Here is a 22,226-nt window from a genome sequence, read left to right as displayed (position 1 = left end):
CACCCCCTCATGTCGTTCCAAACCCATAAGACTTTCGTTTATCTTCGGAACACAGATGAAGACACTTTTAATGAAACCTGGGAGATTTCTGTCCCTCCATTTACAGTCCAAGTAACCAAAACATTCATAAAGGCATCGTAAAAGTAATCCAAGTGACTCCTCACATTTTGTTTGTTCTGGTTCCTCTAGTGGTCTGACTTTCATATAAAGAAAGGTAATAAGTTCAAATGATGCATCTGCATATGAAATTTGAGCTTTCTCTGTCTCAGTGTTGTGAACAGATGTGTCACCTCAGGAGTTGTTTACAGCAAGCTGGAACTTACGACGTACCGTGGCCAAGTATTTGAGAAATCACAACCCAAACACTATTACCATCAAAACATCGTGTTCCAGCAAGGAAATAATAAAATACAGCTACCGGGTAGAAACAGTTCTATCACAATTTATTTAGTAAAATGATCTATTTTGGTACACAGCTGTCCTTTCTTTTAAGTGGTGTGCAAAGCTCACATTTTGGGAGAGTAAGACTTGAATTTGTTTAAAAAAAAAACAAAAAAACAAAAAGAAACAACAGGAAATGACCCTAGTTTGCTGTGTGAATAAAGGGGTTAGCTGCATTTCCAAGCAATTTGAGACTAGCAATGAATACCCAAGACTTTCGTTCTGGTTTGAGAAAACATCATGTTAATTAGTTAACACGTTTACAGAAAACACCGAAGAGCAAGAGAGGATAATGTTCATGTCTGACCTGGATAGTTTTAAAAAGATAGATATCATCATCATCTCCATCTCATATTGTCATCCTCCCCTTTTCATTCTCTAACACAGTCGGTCTTCCCACCTCTTCTTTAACCATTTATAGCTATTTATTCCAACAGTGATTGTAAGGCCACAAAACTATCCAGTAATAACCCCTATTAAATCAAAAGATGGACTCAATTGTAATTAAAACCCGGCCGTCTTTTTTAAAAAGTTATTACACTGATCTAAATACTACGAAGGACTAGCACCAAAACCACCAAAAATGTTATTTATCATCAAATCCTACCAATAATAGTAACCTTGTGTACACTGAAATCCCAAGAACAAGAACAGTGTATGTAGTCCACTGAACCTAAACTACTTGTACTGGTGCAGCAATTCAGCATTCATTTGTCCAGTAAGCTACTGAGTTATTGGTCAGTGCTGATATTGCTATATTGGCATACAATGAATACAATGTCTCTGAATGTTTATACACTGTTCAACATGACTAGCTAGTACAGTAGATGAAATGTTAGCTTTGGGCAAAGCAAGGCAGTTAATATTAACAAGGCAAGGTTAATATTAGAACCGAAGATGAGGAAATAATTTGGTTTATCAAATATTAATAAACCAGCTGGTTTATCCTAAACAGTTTGACAAGTTGGACTAAATTTGGCCTCCATTTATGCAAATATTCCTTTCCATATTAGAGACTCGCGGTCCTCAGAGCCTCCTTTAAAAGAATGTATATGCATGACATAATTCTCCTCTGACTTTACTCGGCAGAAACATTAAGTGCTGTGTTATATCTCAGATAGAACCTCAGGAGAAGAGTCGGGCATTTGCAATTTGAAATTTTCTAATTGAGAGCAGTAGGTATGGAAAGAGCAGCAAACCATCCATTAAACCCCAATAGCCAACCCCTACTGCTGGCCGGTGTCCTTCGAGACAAGAGTCCTAACAAGACCCTGGAGAGCTGAACTAAACTTCTTCCTGATCATCCTTTTGGTTTCCTCAAGAGAATGAAACAGCATCAACGAAAATCAATGAAACGGCATCAACGAAAAAGAAAGAGATGCGCCGTGTGAGCCATGAGCAAGAATATAGAGGAAAGAAAGAAAACACAGCTGTCTGATCTCCACAGAACACAACAAAGCTGAACGGGCTGTTTTCTTGATAAACAGGTAAATAGTTTTCTTAAATGTCACTATAATTTACTTTTGCAAACATCATTTCTTTCCTCAGGAAGCCTCCACATTTATCAGCACAGTAACAGTGATTGGCTTCATTTCTGCACGAGCATTACTCTTTTCCTTGTGCTTTCTTTTACACAACAGGTACTCGCATGCGGAGAAGAATTCAAATTCCTCAGGAGATCGCAAAGAACCAAGTTTATTCTACCTTTCACATATCACCTTGCCATGGTGCGGGCCATGAGTAAATCATACGACCACCTATTGCTGCATTCAATTGGGAACTGCGAAGTGTTGGAATTTTGACTAGAAATAAACCTAGTTAATGACTCTCCAACCCCTAATTGCTACTCAGAAAGTCTTGAGTTTCTGAAGAGCTCCGACTTGGAGCTGGAATTCTGCACAACACAAACTGCAAGGGTGTAATTGATTCATTTAAAAAAAAAAAAAAAAAAAAAAAAAAAAAAAAAAAAAAAAAAAAAGAAGTGATGCATGGTAGGAAATTCTGAGGTTGAAAAGCACTGAGCTCACAGTTGTCATGAAAGCAGAGGAAGGTCATAGGAGAAGATTTGCATGCTCTGGTAAGTTTTGACTATGTTGATGCTTTGTTGTAATGCTGTGGTTCAGTGCAAAAGTATAGCATTAGAAGGTAAACTTGGAAGCAGTTAAAATCAGGTTTACATATATAAATTTTCTCTACCCCCGTGCAGTTTTGTTTCTAAATGCATCTCTGCCTGCCTCATTGGTGTCATAATACTTTGCAGTACACAGTATGAATCATGAGTTGGGTAGTAATTGGCAAGCGTAAATTAGGAGTAACGTGTTAGTGTGTTTTTCTTCACTGGAAACCCCTTTTAAGGCTGTCCCAGTGAACCTGAATCATGTTTGGTCATTTGAGGGCATTTTGAAAATGATTCGATTATTACCATATAGGATGTGCATGATTCTGTATTGATGAACCAATATGTTAGTGAAAATTTGTGCTCCGGGGTCACGGTGGATCCAGAGCCTAAGCCAGGGAACACACCCTGGATGGACAGCAGGGACCGTGAGGTGTCCACCACACAAAAAATGGATTCATGTGTATGCAAATGAAATGAAAAGAAACACAATCAAAACAAAAGCATAAAATAAAGTAGAAAATGTGGAAAACTGGATAAGCACTTTTGAAAAAAAGGTCTCGTGTTGTTTAGAAAAGTTGTCCTGCCATTTAGGAAAGCATCCTGTCGGACACAAACGGTGTGAATGCAGTGTTGCCCTTTGTCCTTGCTAGGCACAAAACTTACCTGTTCAGAATGTAAATGTGAGGAAGCAGACTCCCTCCATAACACTTCCTCTGCAAGTCACTGGCATGTCCCTGCAGGCATTCTCATTTGGCATTAGGAAAGAATAAGGACACAGCATTAAAGAAACCTGCCACTGCTTGATCTTGAACATGAGGCTGCTGATCAAACATCGGCCCTGCCATTCTGTCCATAACCTCACAGTAGTAGTAGTAATCCCTGAACTTCCTGCTTTGTCATGGTATCATTTACTGCCAAGGGGAAATGAACAAAGTGTAGTGACTTTGTGTAACTCGACATATCGGATAATTTTGCCAGACTACAAGGAGACGCTATCCATTGAATATATTAAACCTATCCAATTTAAAATGATGAATGGGTTTAGAATAACATCATTTGGCTGACCAAAGGTCCAGCAGGTCCTGCTGTTGTCATACAACCATATCTCCCTTTCTTCTCCTCACCTTGCAACAGTTAATGACTATAGTCAATGCAGGTAACCTGTCTCATATCATAGCTGCAGTGAGCGTCATTTTTTTAATATATATATATATCTTTTGGAGTCCATTGAGAACTCTTGCTTGAGTTGATTTTCCATGTTAGCTTGATATCCTTGTTAACCACCATTCCCTACTCTCTCTTTAAATTAGCAGCAAGCTGTTCTGTTGCTCAGTATGGCATTCCCCTCTCAGTCCCTCACCAGTGGAGTCTACAGAGGTGTACGTTATGGTGAGAAACAAAAGGAACATGTTAGCATGTTTGAATGCTCCTCCCTCACTGAACTGCTCCATTCACCATTGAGCTTGTGATGTTTGCTGGATTCTGCTAACAAGAATACAGAGTTTGATTTCCCTCCATTAACCCTCAAATCTCATATTGAACATGTTGAGGTACTTCTCATAAATAGCACTAACAACACTGCTAACACAACATACCAGGATGGAGTCAGGTTCCATTAAACCATCATTCTCACTGCTGGGTTGTTTTTCACTTTTGGCTGTTCCTTCCCCCGAGCCTCATCCACCACCTTCTGAGGATTAGTGGGCTTGTGAATACATTCAACCAAGTGTCTCCAAAGTTTTTTGTTTTTTTTTTCCGTTCCTGCCATAACATGCACCTCTCCAAATTAGTTGCTCACTATACACAGCTTTGCCTGAGAGTGACTAATGAGCCATTGTGCACAACTCTCATTTGTCCAGCCAGTGCCTGAGTCTAAGGCCAAGGATAAGCACTAATTATAAGACCACTGCCTTTGTATTAACCATCTTGCGATGACTGTACAGTGATGGGAACACTGTCAGGGCATACCCGACAGGCAGATTTTGGCCCTGATTCAGAGTCCAATCTGACTGAAGTACCAACTGCTGGGACCGGAGGCACTGACCCATAACTTGTATGGATTTCCTCTGCAGCAGATTCTGGCCACGTTGCATAGAATTCAGCAGTCCGACCAGACTACTTCTGTCTCAGAATTAAGTGCGGGTTGAGGGCTCTAACCCAGGTGGAAAATGTTCCACAAATGGTGTGTGCCCCATTGATTGGATACTGCACACTATCCTGTTTCTAGAGTACGGCCCATCCTAAAGATTCTACTAGATCATGCAAAATCCCCGTCTGTGAACATCTGTGGAGACTTCAAGAAGGATCATAAATATATCAATACTTTTCTGAGGGGAGCACTTTGCCCGAGCCCAGTGTGAGATCTTCTCCTTGTGCTGGACTCCCTTAAGGCTTCTTACGAGTCCACACACAATGTCAAACTGAAATGGGTTTCTCGAAAGCAAAAAGAGTGGGGCAGTCTGCAGGCTTTGCATGTGGTGGTGCCCAGATGATTCTGAAGTGACCTTGTGCTTAAACTTGACATTTCTGCCCAAAATCCTACAATCAATTTTGTTAACCAGTCGACCGACCTTGTAGCATTCAGTGAGGGTGAACCTGCAGAGTGCTCCTTGCTATGCTCAGTACTCGCTGTATGGTACTACTTGGACTAGATTACAGCTATTCAATCATCTGATCAACTGTTCATCCATCATGAAGGAAAGACACAGGGAGCTTGTCAAACCAAGGAATTCATCCTCCTCAAGGGCATTACTTCAAAAGCGAGGGCAGCATTCATCTCCAAATACTTTTCTAGTTAGTCCTAAGGTGTGCTAAACAAGGAGAATGGGCGAGATTATTTATTGTCAACCGCAGGGTTTTTGCTTTGTGTCAGGAAAAGAAATTTCACATTAGCAGCGTTCTGGGAAAAAAACTAAATCATCATCAATTAAAAGGAAATAAAATTACCAGAAAATGTAGATGATATCTTAAAAAGATGAAAACCAGAACAGTTCGTTTTTCTTCCTTCAGACAGCAATGCTCAGTATAGAATAAACACAAATGAACATTAGCATAATTAACAAGATAAAGCCTTTAAAAAGTTATAGTTTGTGGGAAAAAATCAGACATCAGACAGACCTACCAAACTGGACAATGGCAATGAACTACAATCACCAAAAGCAGTTCAAAGGTGATTTCATTTCTATGTTAAGTACCCAAGTTATGTTTTAATCGTCTTATGCAATCTGTAAAGCAACCGTAAGCTGATTTTAAAAAGTGCTATATAACTAAAACACCACCATCGAGTAATGATCACGTTGTGAAATAATAAATATGAATACACCAGGAGAAAAACAGAAAGGAGCACAAGTCAGGCCAGTTCAGTGAGAAGAAGATGAAATATCATTTACTCTGACATCATCATCTCTCTTCAGAGCTCAAATGTAGTTGGAACCATATCAGGAAATAGAACATTAGCATGTTTGCTTCGCATCTCCAGGGTTGGGGGTTCGATTCCCATCTCTGCCCTGTGTGCACGGAGTTTACATGTTCTCCCCGTGCTTCGGGGGTTTCCTCCGGGTACTCCGGTTTCCTCCCCTAGTCCAAAAACATGAGTTGTAGGCTGATTGGCGTTTCCAAATTGTTTGTAGCGTGTGAGTATGTGTGATTGTGCCCTAAGATGGGTTGAAACCTCGTCCAGGGTGTCCCCACCCTTGTGCCCCTGGGATAGGCTCCAGGCTCCCTGTGACCCTGTGTAGGATAAGCGGCATGGAAAATGGATAGATGGGTAATATGTGTGTATCCCATCTCTCACAGTGGCTGAACTGTAACCACAAACATTTCTTTGGCAGACAAGATTATTCTAAACTGTCATCCTTGTGATTATTAAAGGACTCCGTTTTAGATCCAAAAAGAAGTTTTTCTCCGCAAAATGAAATCTGCGAAAAACACATTCAATCTCTGACTTCAGCTGTGGATGCTGCATCAAATCTGTTACACCAGTTTTGGGATTAAAAAACAAAACAAAACACCACCACCATAGAACTCTGGGTTGCTCAGGTCAAACTGCAGAGCATACGTATAAAGCAGAAAAATGTAATATAGGAGTGCTTGAGTATAACTTTCTTTTATTGTTGAACTCCCCAAACATCATGACCCTTCGCACACTTTGTCACAGCATAGATTTTTCGTTACAACACAGATTTATATAGAGGAAATGGTTTGTTTGATGAAAGTCTGTTTCAGGAAAGCATGGCTGTTCTTCAACCAGCCCAAAAGAACCCATGTCACACCCCTCTTCATCTCCCTCCACTGGCTTCCTGTAGCCGCCCGTATCAAATTCAAGGCCTTGATGCTCACGTACGAGACCTTGTCTGGAACAGCACCCTCCTACCTCAACTCTCTCCTGAAGGCTTACGTTCCCTCACACAATCTGCAATCAATTAATGACCGACGTTTAGAAGTGCCTACTCGGCGTGGCTCAAGGTCCCTTTCCAGAACCTTCACACTAACCGTCCCTCAGTGGTGGAATGAACTTCCAACCTCAATCCGGACCACAGAATCTGTCACTATCTTCAAAAAACAGCTGAAGACCCACCTCTTCCGTGAGCACGTAACTAACCCCTAAAATGCCAACCCTCACAATAAATAAATAAATAAATAAATAATAAACCTACTCTGCGCACGTTGCTTCTCGAGAGCTCAATTAAAAGATCTTGTACAGTAGCACTACTTGTATTGTCCTCCGCTTGATATATCGCTTTGCTTGTATTTTACATTTGTAAGTCGCTTTGGATAAAAGTGTCTGCTAAATGAATAAATGTAAATATAAATGTTTGGACAACGTCCTGCCTGATATAGATCCTACTCAAACATTACCAAACATTTTTTACATTTTATTTTATTGTATTTTATTTTGTAAGAATTTTTTTTTTTTTTTTTTATGTGGGAATTAAACACAAATAACTAGTTACACCAAGGTTGGTTTTTTTTTTGTTTTGTTTTTAACTTTTGGTTTCACGGGATAACCATCAAGCTCTACTGTGAAGTCAAACTAATTTCTACCAGACATCAGTATTTCTGTTTGATCAGAATTGAGAAGAAAAATGTTTATATTCAGCTATGCCTTTGATACAGTCTTCCATTTTGTGTAGCCGCGACCAAACTGATCAGTTGAATTCTGCATCATCAGGGTAGAAGTGAAAGCCACGTGATGTTTGCAAATGACGAGGGTGATATCAAGTGAAATATAAAAAGTGTTCTAACTTGTGAGACATACCCAAAGTAAGAAATATCCTAACCCTACATGGTGCTGAGAAACTAGCGCTTGCTTTTGTATATCTTCTACATTGGAAGCTTGTTTAGAGTGATAACCAGGAAAAGAAAATCAGAGCACATTACGCCATTGTTATACAAGCTACTCTGTTGTGCTTTTGACATTTAAAGCTCTGAATGGTTGAGCCCCAGCATGTCTCACTGATCTCCTGAAACAGTATAGACAATCCTGAGCTCTTCAGTCGGCTGCGACAGGCCCGTCGTTGCCGAGGATTAACCACAGCTCAGCTGGTGCAAGATGTTTTTCTTACAGCGCCTCTAAACTGGATTTAAAGTTGTTGTTAAATCCAAACGTGTTTAACCTGGTCTATTCATAGTTTTAGGTTGTTTATTGTCCCCCCCAAAAAAATATTTTTATGATTTGTCAATTCAATAGTTCATTCATTATTTATTTATCCATTTACTGTCATTTCATCACCACATGATTGACAGCACATTGAGAAAGAACTTGCGCTTCTTTAACTAGTGAAGCAAAATGCAAGCTTCTTTACAGTGATTATAACAATTACCGCATATTGCCGTGAAAACCGCACTGCCTCAGGATGATGAATAATCTGACAAAAGCTATTGGTCTTGTCGAACGGCTTGTGAATAGGTCTTTCCGCAAAATTGCCAACTTGATACCTCAAGGCCTTGTGAGTCAAAAGGTGTTTTGAAGACAGCTTGGATTTCTTTTCAAGTAACCCATTTGATGTTGCGTATTTCGGCAAAAGTGGCCTGAAGCACATTTGGGGCAACACATTCACAATCATGTGCAAGACTAGTAAAGGAAATGAAAAGCCCCGACCTGCACTTTACATCAAGGGTAAAATTCCAACATTAAAAGGAGCAGGAAGTGCTTCTTTCATTGGTCAGTATCCCTGAATGCAGCTAATTTTCACCGGTTGTGGCCTCATCGGCTGTTACGCTCCCATCACTCTCCTTATTTTAACCTGGTTGGGGGTTAAAAAAACAAAATCAAAACGGTCACTGGTTTCTGAGGTCATAAATCAAAGAATTTTTTTTCTTCCTTTGTTATACCACAACAAACAATTTTGGGCCATTACACCGAAGAACTTCTTCCTCTGACACTTCCGCCAAACCGACCTGCCCAAAGTCTTTTTAAACACTGCCACTAATGAGCATCAGCTGTAAACCCCAACAAGTTTGAATCACAGCGCATCTGAGATTAGCTCCACCCCCTTATGTCTGTGGCCATGAGTGTGGAAAATGGCTGAAAGGCCAATAAAACCAATAAGTAAGTTCATCAACCCCCCCCCCCACCAAAAAAGCCCAAAACCACTTCAGTTTTAAATCTATTTCAGTACACAAGTCCATGAGAGTGTGTGTGAGAGTATTTTTAAAGATATTCATACACACTTTTTTTTTTTTAACAAATATTTACTTACTCTTGTCCTGTTTCCAATATCTACGGGTGTTGGCTTACCGGAGAAGACCTTCAAATCTCAGTCTTTAACGTTATTCACTATTGTCTTGGTCTTTCTTATTTGTCTCTTGGTGTTTTATTTGGTTTGTGCATAAATTTCCAACATTGTCAGCTGTAACCAAGCTACTGTGAGACATCAGTTATAGCCCTTAGAATAAAAATTCAGTAAAGCGTCCCTTTGTCTCTTTGGGAAGGGCCCGCGCCTTTGCTCTCAAAACAGCTTCAATTCTTTTAGATATGGATTGCATAAGATGTTGGAAACATTCCTTGCAATCTCTGCAGATTTTCCAGGTGCACTTTCATGCTGCGAATCTCCTGTTCTACCGCATCCCAAAGGTGTTATTGGATTCAGATCCGGTGACTGGGAAGACCACTGAAGAACACTGAACTCATTGTCATGTTCATGAAACCAGTTTGAGACGACTTTGGCATTGTGACATGGTGCGTTATCATGCTGGATGTAGACATTACAAGATGGTAAATTGTGGTCTTGAAGGGATGCGCATGATCAGCAATAATACTCAAATAGACTGTGGCGTTCAAGCGATGATTGATTATTAACGGGCCCAAAGTGTGGCAAGAAAATATTCCCCACACCATTACACTACCTCCACCACCCTGGAGTGTTGACACAAGGCAGGTTGGGTCCATGGATTCATGCTGTTGGCATCAAATTCTGACCCAACCGTCTGTGTGCCTCGAGATTCATCAGACCAGGTTATGTTTTTCTTGTCTTCAACTAGCTGGAAGCAGTGGGTTTAAATGCTCATCTAAGAAGTCCCCATTTTGATTAATTTTATATAGCAAAAGTTTGTATGCCCTCAAGAAAAGACAAAAATATTCATTTATACCAAGACACCTAGTGTCTCAGGCTTCATATACAAGTAACAAACAAAAAAAAAAGGTCAAATCGTGTATGTTAAAGTATTAGTAGTGAAAGCCAAGCGCTTAACCCTTTTCTGAATGTGTTACATGTGATGGATTTCTTAGCACGTTTGCCTCACACCTCTGGGGTTGGGGGTTTGAATCACACCTCTGACCCGTGTGTGTGGAGTTTGCATGTTCTCCCCGTGCTTCGGAAGCTTCCTCTAGGCACTCCGGTTTTCCTCTAGGTATCCCCCCCTTTTTTTTTTCTCTCCTGTCGACTTTGCTTCATGTTTTGTATTGGATTATTGTCAGAAAAATTGTACACTAGATGTCTCTTTCCTGCATATTATTTCATGAAGGAGAGAGCTTCTGAAATTGGATGCACAGGAGATGGGCTCACAAAGATGGAAGAGTTTAATAGTATAACATTACAAATCTGAGAACTATCTTCTTGCTTTATATCCAGAACAAATGTGTGTGGGTGATTGTGTGTGCTGAACCTCACAGCGAGACCCCTTCACTCATGTCTCATGGTTGTGTTGCTGCAGGTTAGACAGAGCAGGAATTGGAGTGATGCCAGAGTCTGTGTGTGACAAGCCAGCCAACCGGAGCCGAGGAAGTCTGTTTTGGGGGAAAAAAGGAAGGTGAATTTCATTTGCCCTTCCCCTAAGTTACGTGAACTTCTCCCTCTTTGTTGCCTAGAGCTGTGTTTAAGTGAAGTATTTTCGTCAGTTCTTTATCGAGTCTCGGCAGGGAAATTATGTAGTGGCTAGTCATAACACCGGAAATGTCAGTTATTCACTATTAGTAGTGTTTCGATACCGATGCCTTTTTCCTATTGAAGTAGATTTTTAAATCTAAGAAATTGTTTCAATGATAGCATCAAAACTAAATGAAAGTATTATTTTTCAGTGACCAGATGTCCACTACAACCCACCCTGACAACAACAACAAAAAAAGACATTGTTATTGGGCTATTTGTTCTTGGTCAAGATTCCAGGAGGCATTCTAAGGCTATTGATAAGGAAGGTAAAAGTGAAGCCAGCAGTCACTTGAATAGAGTTGCAGGATGACCTGAAAGCAGCAGGAAAAACAAACAAATCATCTCTGTTTCTGCACATCACCTCAAACAGCCCTCTGCTTAAAAAAAGAAGCACAGAAATGCACGTCTAAACAAGTGTAGTTTCAACAAATCAGAAGTGTTTATGGAAGAAAATACAAAACTCTCTGAATAGAACTGTCTGACCATAATTCAGCTCGAGGTGTTTGGAGAAAGAAGGGTTATGTGTAGGATCCCAAGAACACCATAACCACAGTGAAGTACAGAGGTGGTATCGTGATATGTAGCTGTATCTCTGCAAATGGTACTGGAGCATTACACATCATCGGAGGAAACATGAATGGAGAGATGTACCGGGACTTATTAGAGCAGAATTTAGTCTCATTGGTGAAGAAACGGAATCTGCGGAGATGATGGACGTTTCAACGAGACAACACCACCAAACACACAGCCACAATAATTCAAAACTGGTTTCTAAAAAAAGAAGGTGAAGGTGCTTGCATGGCCTCGCCTATCTTCTGACTTGAATCCCTTTAAAAATGTATGGAGGATTTTGAAATTGCCAGTCCATCAGAGGGACATCGTTGACAATTTACTAAGAGGAATGGGACAAAACTGACCCACGATGCTGCAGAAAAGCCCACTACTTCTTACGTCTTGAAGCTGTAATTGCCAACAATGGCCTTGCAGCAAAGTATCAGCGTTGGTCATTTGTGGTGTCCAAATACTTTGTTCCCGTGTCAATTTAATTACATTTTTTAAACATATATTTGTTTATGCTTATGCATACATACAAAGTCAAAAGACATTATATATGTAAATCTGAAGTGGGTATATGCACAGGAAGTAAATGAAAATAAAAAATAATGTCTGAATACTTATTTCCCTGACTGTAGAGTTCCTTCTGTTCTACTGTATATTGAGTCTGATGTCTTATATACTACCACAATATGACAATCTTTTGTCTCTGGATGTCTCAGTGAAATCAGCAAAAACATTTGTGTATTTTTTTCATATTGTGTGTATATAAGTGAACAAGCTGGATTGTTTACCCTATAATCTTTCTTCCCCCAAAAAACTCCTTTAGAGGAGAGACTGAACTGACACATTGTCCAATCAAAGTACAAAATGCACAAAAGGACAGCTAACCGCCACACAGCCCTATCTGTGTTTAAGCGTGTATGTTTGTGTGTGTAATATTGTGATTGAATGCACTGCTAAACTCTTAAGTCTTTTAATTTGAAAGAACGAATAATAATCGACCTAATTCTTTCACTGTCGAGTTACGGACAGATTTTAAGCTCTGCTCTAATATCATTACCAGCCGTCACGATTTTTATTAGATCAAGACTGACTCTGAAGTGCAGCCCTGGCCAGAAGTTTCCATCGAAATAACTTCTGGAGGATGTTTAAAGGAACAGATGTTTTGATAACTTCATGTGGATCTGAGAAACTCACACCATCGTTTTAATAAGCTGTGTAAGTAATGATATCCGAGCTCTTCGGTGTGGACGACTTTCCACCAAGTTCAAGCTGCAGTAAAGTGGATTGCTTGTGGTAGTACAAGTCTGAGCTTACCTTAGATTCCACACCCCCCCCCCCCCAACCCCAAACCCAAACCCCTAAGTGACTCTCAAAAATCCAATCTAAGCTTAAATCTGAGCAATTGAAGATTTAAGTCTTGGTTCTCTGACAGTTCTGGGATTTGAACTGGCGACTTTCTGGTCACTAGCACAGAACATTAACAGCTGAGCCACCACTGACCCTGCTTCAAGACAAATTGTGAATAATAGACCAGGACGAGAAAAGAAGCAAGGCTTTCAGCAAAAAAAAAAGGGGGCAGAGTAGTCCCCTGAGGCGTTGTGAAACAAAAGCATTTGTCACAGGGTGACAGCTGGGTAGAATAGGTTGCACACTGTACTGCTTCGAGTTTCGATCAATTTTTTCCTAAATAATTTCTCAAGCTCTAGTGAAATACAGCAAGTCCACCCTTTATTCATAGACAGGAGGCAATAGTACCATAGTAACAAATGTTGAATTTGTCAACAATAAAAAATAATAATATTAATATTAAACACACGAGTACTAGGTTTATCCACATGAACGAGGTTCGGTGTTCAGATAAAGTTGAAACAAATCCAATCAACTCAAGTGCCACTCAATTTTGCCTGCAATTTACTTACTTTCAAACTGTTGTGCAGGCTTTCCGCATCATCATGTATTGAAATCAAGTTGTGGGGAACGCTACAGCAGCCTCTGCTCCTCTGAATACAAACAAACGGTGATTACAGCACGCGTTATTCTGTATGTAACTGAGAAAGCGCTTTAAAAACAGCATCTACAGATCACATTCATTATACATAGACTCCTAATGAAGTTGTTTTTAAACATTTGTTTTATTTGGGCTAGCCTATCGCAATAACTCACCGGTTTAAGTCGTTTGTCAATATAAAGGGCTACATCATGTGACCTACAGGCCTCTGTAAGCACAGAAAAATCAGGAAAAACGATTGAACAAGTATGGATTTCGAGTAAGAGTAGCAAAGAAAAGACCCTTTTCTCCAAAAGAACATGGAGCCTTAGACTTAGGTTTGCAAAAGTGCAACTGAACGAACCACAAAAGTTCTGGAACGATATCCTTTGGACTGATGAGACCAAGATGGAGATGTTTGGTCATCATGCACAGTGCCACGTTTGGGGAAAACCAAACAACGTATCGTCACAAACACCTCATACATGGTGTTGGAGGGCTGATGGTTTGGGCTTGTTTTGCAGCCACACGACCTGGGAAACTTGCAGTCCTTCAGACAACGATGAACTCCACTTTATACCAGAATGTTCTTGAGACAAATATGAGGCCATCTGTCCAGCAGCTTAATCTGGGCCAAAACTGGGTCATGCAACAAGACAGTGACCCTAAGCACACCAGCAAGTCAACATCTGAATGGCTAAAGATTTTTTTAAAAAATCAAGGTGTTGGAATGTTCGAGTCAAAGTCCAGACCGCAACCCCATTGAGATGCTGTGACAGGATCTTAAGAGAGCTGTGCATAAACGAATGCCCTCAAACATCAATGAACTGAAGCAATGTTGTCAAGAAGAGTGGGTCACAAACTTTTCCAAAAAGATGTGAGAGACTGATAAACTCCTACAGAAAACTTTTACTTCAAGTTATTGTTGCTAAAGGTGGTTTATGTGTTACTGAATTATAGGCTGTACTTATTTATTTCCTCATCTACTTTCTGAACATTGGTTTACTTTTTGGGGGGAAAAATGCCTACATATTAAAATCTGTTGTGGTTTTTTTTTTTTTGTCATCATCTGAGGTTATTTGTTTGTTTGTAGAAGACAATGCAGACCACACAATTGTTATTCAGTCACTGATAAATAAGAACATAGAACTGAAGGAGGGTATACCCCCCCCCCATATATATATATATATATATACACACATATATATATATATATATACACACACACACACACATATATATATATATATATACATATAATATATATATATATATATATATATATATATATATATATATATATATATATATAAAAAATATATATATATAAAATATATAATATATATTATATATATAATATATATATAAAATATATTTTATATATTATATATATACACACACACACACAATACACATTTTACACTCTTCCTAATATGTTTTTAAATATATATATATATATTTCAGAAGAAATGTAAAACCACCAAGCTGCTCAAATATATAATTAAGGAAAGTTTTGATTAGAGAATAATCATGTTAATTAAATCTCTCAATTAATTTTAAATGTGTTATTCAGAGTGGAGTAATTAACGGTTAGGTGTATTACTCTTCACGTACAGTAACGCAGGTCTGTTTCCCTCTTTTCTCTGTAGAAAATAATATCGTAACTTGTAAATTTGGCTTAAATAAAGCCCGAGAACTGCAATGTCGAGTGTGTTTCTTCCGCTTCAATCCGCAAAACGAAATTAAAATAAAGTCAACAGGAGTTATCTGCCTACTCTGTGATTTAATGACACTGGTATGCACTCTATCCATCAGGAGAGGAGAGTACAAGTGTACAAGAACATTTCATGGTTCGAGATAAATTACTCCGTGGGGATTTAAACAGCAGATTTCGTACATCCGACCTAACATCATGCATGTGGTGTTTTTTTATCAAGTACAATTTTACCCCTATTTGGCAGCGAGCGGAAAGCCTTCCCTCTTCTGGGAAGGCTTTCCGCTAGATTTAGGAGCGTGGCTGTGGGGATTCGTGTTCATTCAGCTACAAGAGCGTTAGTGAGGTCAGGCACTGATGCTGGGGTGCAGTCAGTGTTCCTGTTCATCCTAAAGGGGTTCAGTGGGGTTGAGGTCAGGGCTCAGTGTAGGACACTCGAGATCTTCCATTCCAACCTTCACAAACCGTGTCTTCCTGGAGCTTGCTTTGTGTACAGGGGCATCATGATGCTGGAACAGGTTTGGGTCTCTTATTTCCAGTGAATTGTAAAGCAACAGCATACGAAGACATTCTATACAATTGTGTGCTTCAAATTTGGTGGAAATAGTTTGAAAGAGGAACACATATGGGTGTGGAAGTGTTTGTGTAATGAGCCCTTACCTCAAGCAACAGATGCACACCAGGCGCAATATATAATTTTATACCAAGTTTGATCCAGCTCTTGCACACAGTGTCTAAGGGAACACAGATACGGCATTCAAAAAGTGACAATATCAAATGCATTTTGATCAACAAGACCACTCGGTGGTCAACAAACAAACAAACAAACAAAACGTGGTCAGAGTGAAACACTCTCACTCACTACTAGTGCACAGTGTTAACGTATTCCTCATGCAATTTAAATACTCAGTACATTCGTCCTAAGGAACATTAGTGTAAAGTGTTCACCATTATTTGAAAATCCGTAGTTAAAGCTACTCGAGGGACTTTCTTCTGTTCAAACAGAACTGACGGATCAACAGAAACAAAAAGGTCTCAACACCAAACACCAGCTTTTCTCAGGAACTCCCTGCTTCTTAAAAACCCAATCAAAATGACCCAAGTCTTACTGTATAGAAGGCTTGTAAACAAAAAACAAACAAAACAACGAAGAGACAGATTGTGACTGTAATACCACTTGTATACCTTACAAGTATAATACAATATTGTTATAATTATTACATATAAAATAATAATAATAATAGGGTTACTTTGTCTCCATTCTGAATATTGCATTATGGGACAACAATTTAGTTTTTTTTTTGTTGTTGTTGTTTTTTTCAACATACAGGGTGAATAATAAATGTCAACATCTTTATAGCACTAATTATAATAATAATAATAATAATTATTGTGTGTGTGTGTGTGTGTGTGTTTGGAGTAAAGAAGAAAAGGTTGCAGCATGGATGGAAGTCTTTCAGTCTTCCACAATGATTCCCAAATATTAACACTATTTATTTTTTCTTTTCTTTAATCACCCTGTACAGAAACCGTAATCAGGGAACGCGTGTATTTATTCAGCCCTGTGTAAATATATGCAAGGCAACACTGCCATTAAAATCAGGTTGAACAGGACCATATCCTGTTTCACTTCTGACATTCCAAGTTTAAAGGTGAATCAGCGGAATAGACCAAATAACACATGATAAGTGATTATTTGACTGGGCGTGTTATTGTATGATGAAGGATAGACAGGAGCTTTTGCTATGCCGTAGATACGATACTCTAGAAAAGGCCAGGTATCATTACTTGCCTAAAGTCTCATAAATAAAAGGTACTAAAGTACTGTCCTTGTCCTTTTGGTTATGGTTGTACTGTCAAGGACACACACACACACACACACACACACAGTTCCTAGAAATGAGAATACAGTGTAGTATACCGATACAAAATAATTCAAGGTACATGGATTGGACCTTAACGACCACTGATGTACTTCTAAAACTGGTTAATGTATACTAAAGGTATACAATATGTATCGTCGATGGTACCACTGGAGCGCGTTTGGTACCTTTAGTTCTGAGAGCGTACCAGCTGGGGGCAGTGTAACTCTGTATCTCAGTGCAGGATGGAGACAGCGGGACACAATGAGTGCCCGAGCTAAATTAAATTACACAATGATTCATGAGCTTTAGAGGACTGTTGAGGCAGATCATCCTTTAGAGACACGTTATTTATTTATTCATTCGATTCAATTAAATAAATAAATAAATAAATAAATAAATAAATAAATAAAAAAAACCCCATCTTTCCTACTAATTGACACAGCACAGGCAGTAAGAGAAAAACACGTTTCAATTAACAGGTCTGGAAATTTGGATGGTTGCATATTTGAGTCTCAAATCAAGCCAGTGATAATGAGCATTACGCTCTGAAACACGGATGAGAATATTAATGCCATTAAAGAAGTATTTCAGTAACGTAATCTCTATCAGATCTCACCCTAACCTGAGCGTATCCAAGGATGTGCAGTCTTTCTGTAATTGGTTCCGAGGATACAACAGCTGTCAGAAAGCGGTGTGCAAATTTTAATAACATAATGACCAGATACACGATAATTGGCAAAACAGATGCGAGGATGTGGTTTGAGGGGAAAGCGTATCCTCCTACCCAAGTCTCCGAGTTCACCAAAAATTGATCCATCTGATCGTACTTTCCATTGTTCGTAGGAAAGCCTTATTAATCTGACTCATAAAACTGTGAGAGTGTTACCATGGGTCAATAGATATTACCGTCAAATAATAGTCATCCATTAAAGCGGAGTTATACGGCCCCCGTAGGGTTTAATTGGAAATTCATAGAGACGCTGACAGCGGCAATATGACAGCTGAGGGTGAAGAGTTGACATGGAGGCCTAATTTAATTCGGAGTCAATCTGTAACTGCGGCACTTTAAGCAGAGTCAAGTGTGGAAATGTCTGCAGAGTGTCTACTGGGAAAATAAGTGTAAGAAAAATGACAACATTTGTCTCCCGAAGCTTACACACTCTGCTTGACTGGATTGTACATCATCTCATATATTTGACTGAGGAACAAAAAAAAAAAAAAAGGCATTGTGGAAAGGCATGATTGTGCTTCGAGAGAGCAATAAAAACAATTACGATCAACTAAGCAGAGGAATTCAAAGATCCATAAAACAGTGAAGATTTATTTATTTATTTATTTATTTATTTTTTTTTAAAGGTCTACCTCAAGCATCACCGAGTGAGCGCTCGGTCCTACAGCTGCTCTTCGACTTAATTACCCATTAATAAGCTCAATGACATCGTGATGAAGATCTCTACCTTCTAAGGCTCTGGCACGAGCGCACTCCCTCTGGCTGATATGAAACGCAGCCAGGTGGGCAGGATTCTTCTTGCGCTAAATTGCTTTGACGTTATTAAGGAAAGGTGGGGCGAAGAACAGCGGGAGGGGAGGGAAGAGGAAAAATCTAGATAAACTGTAAGGCAGTTTGGAGAGATGAGGTTGGAAGAAGGTTAATGTAGCAGACAAATGGGCCAATAAAGGGAATATTGAGATGAATAGCAGCCGGCAGAGCAGCAGATGACAGGCCCAGGCAGCCATGCTAACAAAGCCACGAACTGACGTGGACTAACAGAGACAGCAACCTGCTCTGTCGGCAGATTAGATCTTTAAAAAAATGATTACAAATATATACAAGCACCAGCTCTACGAGGAGGAGGAGGAGGAGGAAGAAAGGAAGAACTCGTGTTCATCTGGCATAAAGACGTCATTTGGTGTAAACATTTATTGGTTTTCAAACTGAAATAAAAATGACACCAGTAAACATTTAAACAGCCTTTCAGAATCCACACATTTTCTTTGAGAAATAAAAGAAAAATATATATATATATTTATTTATATATATTTATATATATATATATATATAGCGAATTGTATAAATGTGCAAATTGTGTGGGTTTTTAAATTTTTTTCTCTCCAGTGACCCAGTATATAATTTTTTAAAAAATATTCTGAAAATCAAAAGTTCCGTGTGTGCGGAAGAGAAACGGAGACAGGCGGAGTAGAATCGTTCGAGATGAGGATTATTAAAATGAGGAAGGGTGATTCGTTGTGACATCTTAAATAAAGTTTAAAATCGAGGGATGACCAAAAAAACCCAAACAAAACAAAACAAACAAAAAAAAAAAAAAACAAACAACCCAAAACAGCCTGTGCCTATTCCCAACATTCAGAGGAAAGGAAAACAACTGAATTATTTAGCTACTATATAAATTATTTACAAAACAATGCGTGGGTCGTCATTTTACACTAGACACTGAGGCATCTTCGCTTTTCTTTGTCGGGGAAAAGCGAAGTCTGCCTCTGATCGAAGGCACGACATGAGACCCGCTGCGTAGCACACCGGTGACTCCATGATTTGACCACACCGAGGGGGTGATGGCAGGAACGGAGGGGCAGCTGTGCACCAGGAGGGCCTCAGACAGGGGTAAATGTGATCAATGGTGCAGGACTGGGTGGAAAAAAAAAAAAAAAATCATTGTTGGACTATTAGTCTGATAACAGCTAAAAAATTTTAAAAAGTGAGAGATAAAATAAAAAAAAAATGTTTAAAAAAAAAAAAAAAAAAAAAAAAAAGTAGAAAGAGACAAAAAACAAAAACAAATAAAGGTTGCCCTTTGATATGTTCCAGTCAATTAAATATAGAGAGGACGTTATAGAGATATCAGAACTGTCATGGGAGTTTGTCTGAACTGAAGTTCGTTTTCCTTTTCCCAAAAACCTAAAACATCAGAAAGACAACACACTTCTCACCCCCTGCAAGTGTCTATACCCCGAGTGTGTGGAAACTGGAGGGAGGAAAAGCGCATCCTTTAAAAACAAAAAAAACAAACAAACAAACCAAAAAACAGGCAACTCAGAGTCAGAAAGGAGAAGGAGAGGGTGAGTAAGGGAGGGGTGCTGGTGCTGTAGGGGTCATGGGCGGAGTCAGGTACTGTTAACACTCTCACTGAGAGTTGGCCCTCTCCATTCCAGGCTGTGTCTTCTGGCTGAGGGCTAGACCGAAGGGTGCCAGGCAGGCACTGTGGCAGGTCACTTTCCCCCCTGTGACGCTGTGCCTGGAGGGGACTGTGGACAGGATGGTGTAGGTGGGGGCTGGCTCAGAGGACGAGAAGTGAGGAGGAGGAGGCTAGGCACGGACGCCATACGTGTGTGGCCCAACGTGCACGATTTTCCCCTACAGGTGGTTGGCCTATGCATGACTGACGCCCTCGGGCAGCTCCGTCACCGCCTGGACCCACCCACTCACCCCACTCACTGCAGGGGAGAGAGAGAGAGAGAGAGAGAGAGTTCAGCAACCATCACTAACTGCTCAGTTACCCAACCATCCCTCTCTCTAAAGACCACGTTCTCCCAAATAAACTTTAATTCACAAAAAAAATCACGCCAACTATGTATGTATATATATATATATATATAAATAAAAACATTTGATGCATTTCTTCAACATGAACTCCATTATTAAAGCCCCTGTCAGCTTTTCGTAATCAGCTTCTTTACTGTTCTCTATAGCTTTTTCACCACATTTTCCCACAAACATTAAGGCTTTTTTTTTTCCCCTGCTCAGAGATTTCTGAATTTATTAAAATATTTGGTGAAGGTGATATCAAGCCTACCAAAGCACCGTTCAGAATGAATCATGGTACTGTACAAAGTTTCTACGTGTTACAATGCTCATTATTTACACACGGCCACAAAGAGCATTTCCGACAACGCTGTTTTTACACTTGGAAAAATCTCTTGACCTCATCACGGAGCTAATCGGATCTGACGAAACCTCACGGCCCTCGATGGTTAATTAGCAGCTCGTCACTGGTTAAACGGGAGGACGAGGACGGTAAAGCTCATTTTAATCTGTTTTATTAAACGAGACGTGATACGCATGGTACTCCTGAAACAATACCATGCTCTGCTGATTAGTGCAGATTTTTAATCTGACTGGAAAACAGAGAGACGGCATACCACATTTTTACCTGATTTTGCTGTGTTTCTAGAATCTACCCTTGATAACTGCTTCTTTAATGACGGATCGTTTGGTATCCCACGGATTAATCCTTGAAATTGTATTGCCAGGGGCTTTCGTTATACCCAAGCCCTTTTAATTCTATAGAAAGTACACATTGCTATTCTATTTTTAAATGAGGTCTAAAGCTTTGGGAGGCACAACGGGCTAGGGACAGAGATTTAATATTTAGGCCAACGTCACTGCTCCTGTCCTCTTTCTTCTCGCCTGTCCTCCCCATTACGGGGTTAACCTACACTGAGATCTGTAGAGAGTGCCTTCCTGGGCCCCTTCCTGCCTCGACCGCCATGCCGAATTCCCACCGGACCCTGAATGAAAGGAGAAAGAAATGAGGGTGGAGGGGAGAGAGAAAGAACATGATGAGAGGGAGCTCTTTGGCTCGGAATGATTGACGCGCTACGTGGCGAGTAAGTGTTTATCGCAGTATGTTCGGTGAGGCTCACCTGGTGATTGGTGACCATCGAGGGCGCGTGGAGCAAAGGTGGACGGATCTGAGGGTTGTACTGAAGAGGCTGGCCTAGGAGAGGGTACCGCGCATCACCTAGTCAAAAACGACACAATCGACAAACACGCAAATCAAACTAGGAGTATAACCCAAGTAGCTTTCTAAAGTTTATCGCTATATTTAGCATGTCTTAATAAATAGCACAGCTTGTCGAGGCTCACCTTGCCCCGGGACAATGGATCTGGAGAACTGAGGCATGATGGGAAGGGAGGTGAGGCCGGGTCGGACGTTCTTGACGTTCGTCAGATGGGAGGGAGTGGGTGACTGCGCTGGGGACGTGGACGGGCTGCCGAGCTGAGTGCTGCTCTGGAAAGCACAAAGTTAAGAACTTAAACACAGGTTTTACGAAGCCGTGTGAAGAGACATGGCTCTGCCTAAGAACACCGATAAAAATATATATATACACACATATATACACACATCTCTGAGACATTTCACAATGAATC

The 22,226-nt window shown here is 40.0% G+C and overlaps 1 protein-coding gene across 1 annotated transcript in view; it reads right to left on the bottom strand.

Moving 5' to 3' along the window:
- Positions 1–15,852: 15,852 nt before the first annotated feature.
- LOC128608615 (R3H domain-containing protein 1-like) overlaps positions 15,853–22,226 on the bottom strand; it is a 50,656-nt gene continuing 44,282 nt past the window's right edge. The window contains exons 24-27 of the mRNA XM_053626486.1: positions 21,942–22,086; positions 21,719–21,816; positions 21,512–21,583; positions 15,853–15,925 (exon numbers count right to left, since the gene is read on the bottom strand). Of these exons, the coding sequence (XP_053482461.1) occupies positions 15,890–15,925; positions 21,512–21,583; positions 21,719–21,816; positions 21,942–22,086 (351 nt within the window). The 3' untranslated portion in view covers positions 15,853–15,889. The remainder of the gene's footprint in view (positions 15,926–21,511; positions 21,584–21,718; positions 21,817–21,941; positions 22,087–22,226) is intronic.

This window comes from Ictalurus furcatus, chromosome 6 (genome assembly GCF_023375685.1).
Source record: "Ictalurus furcatus strain D&B chromosome 6, Billie_1.0, whole genome shotgun sequence".
Lineage (NCBI taxonomy): Eukaryota > Metazoa > Chordata > Actinopteri > Siluriformes > Ictaluridae > Ictalurus > Ictalurus furcatus.
This window is presented reverse-complemented; position numbering and strand designations above follow the sequence as displayed.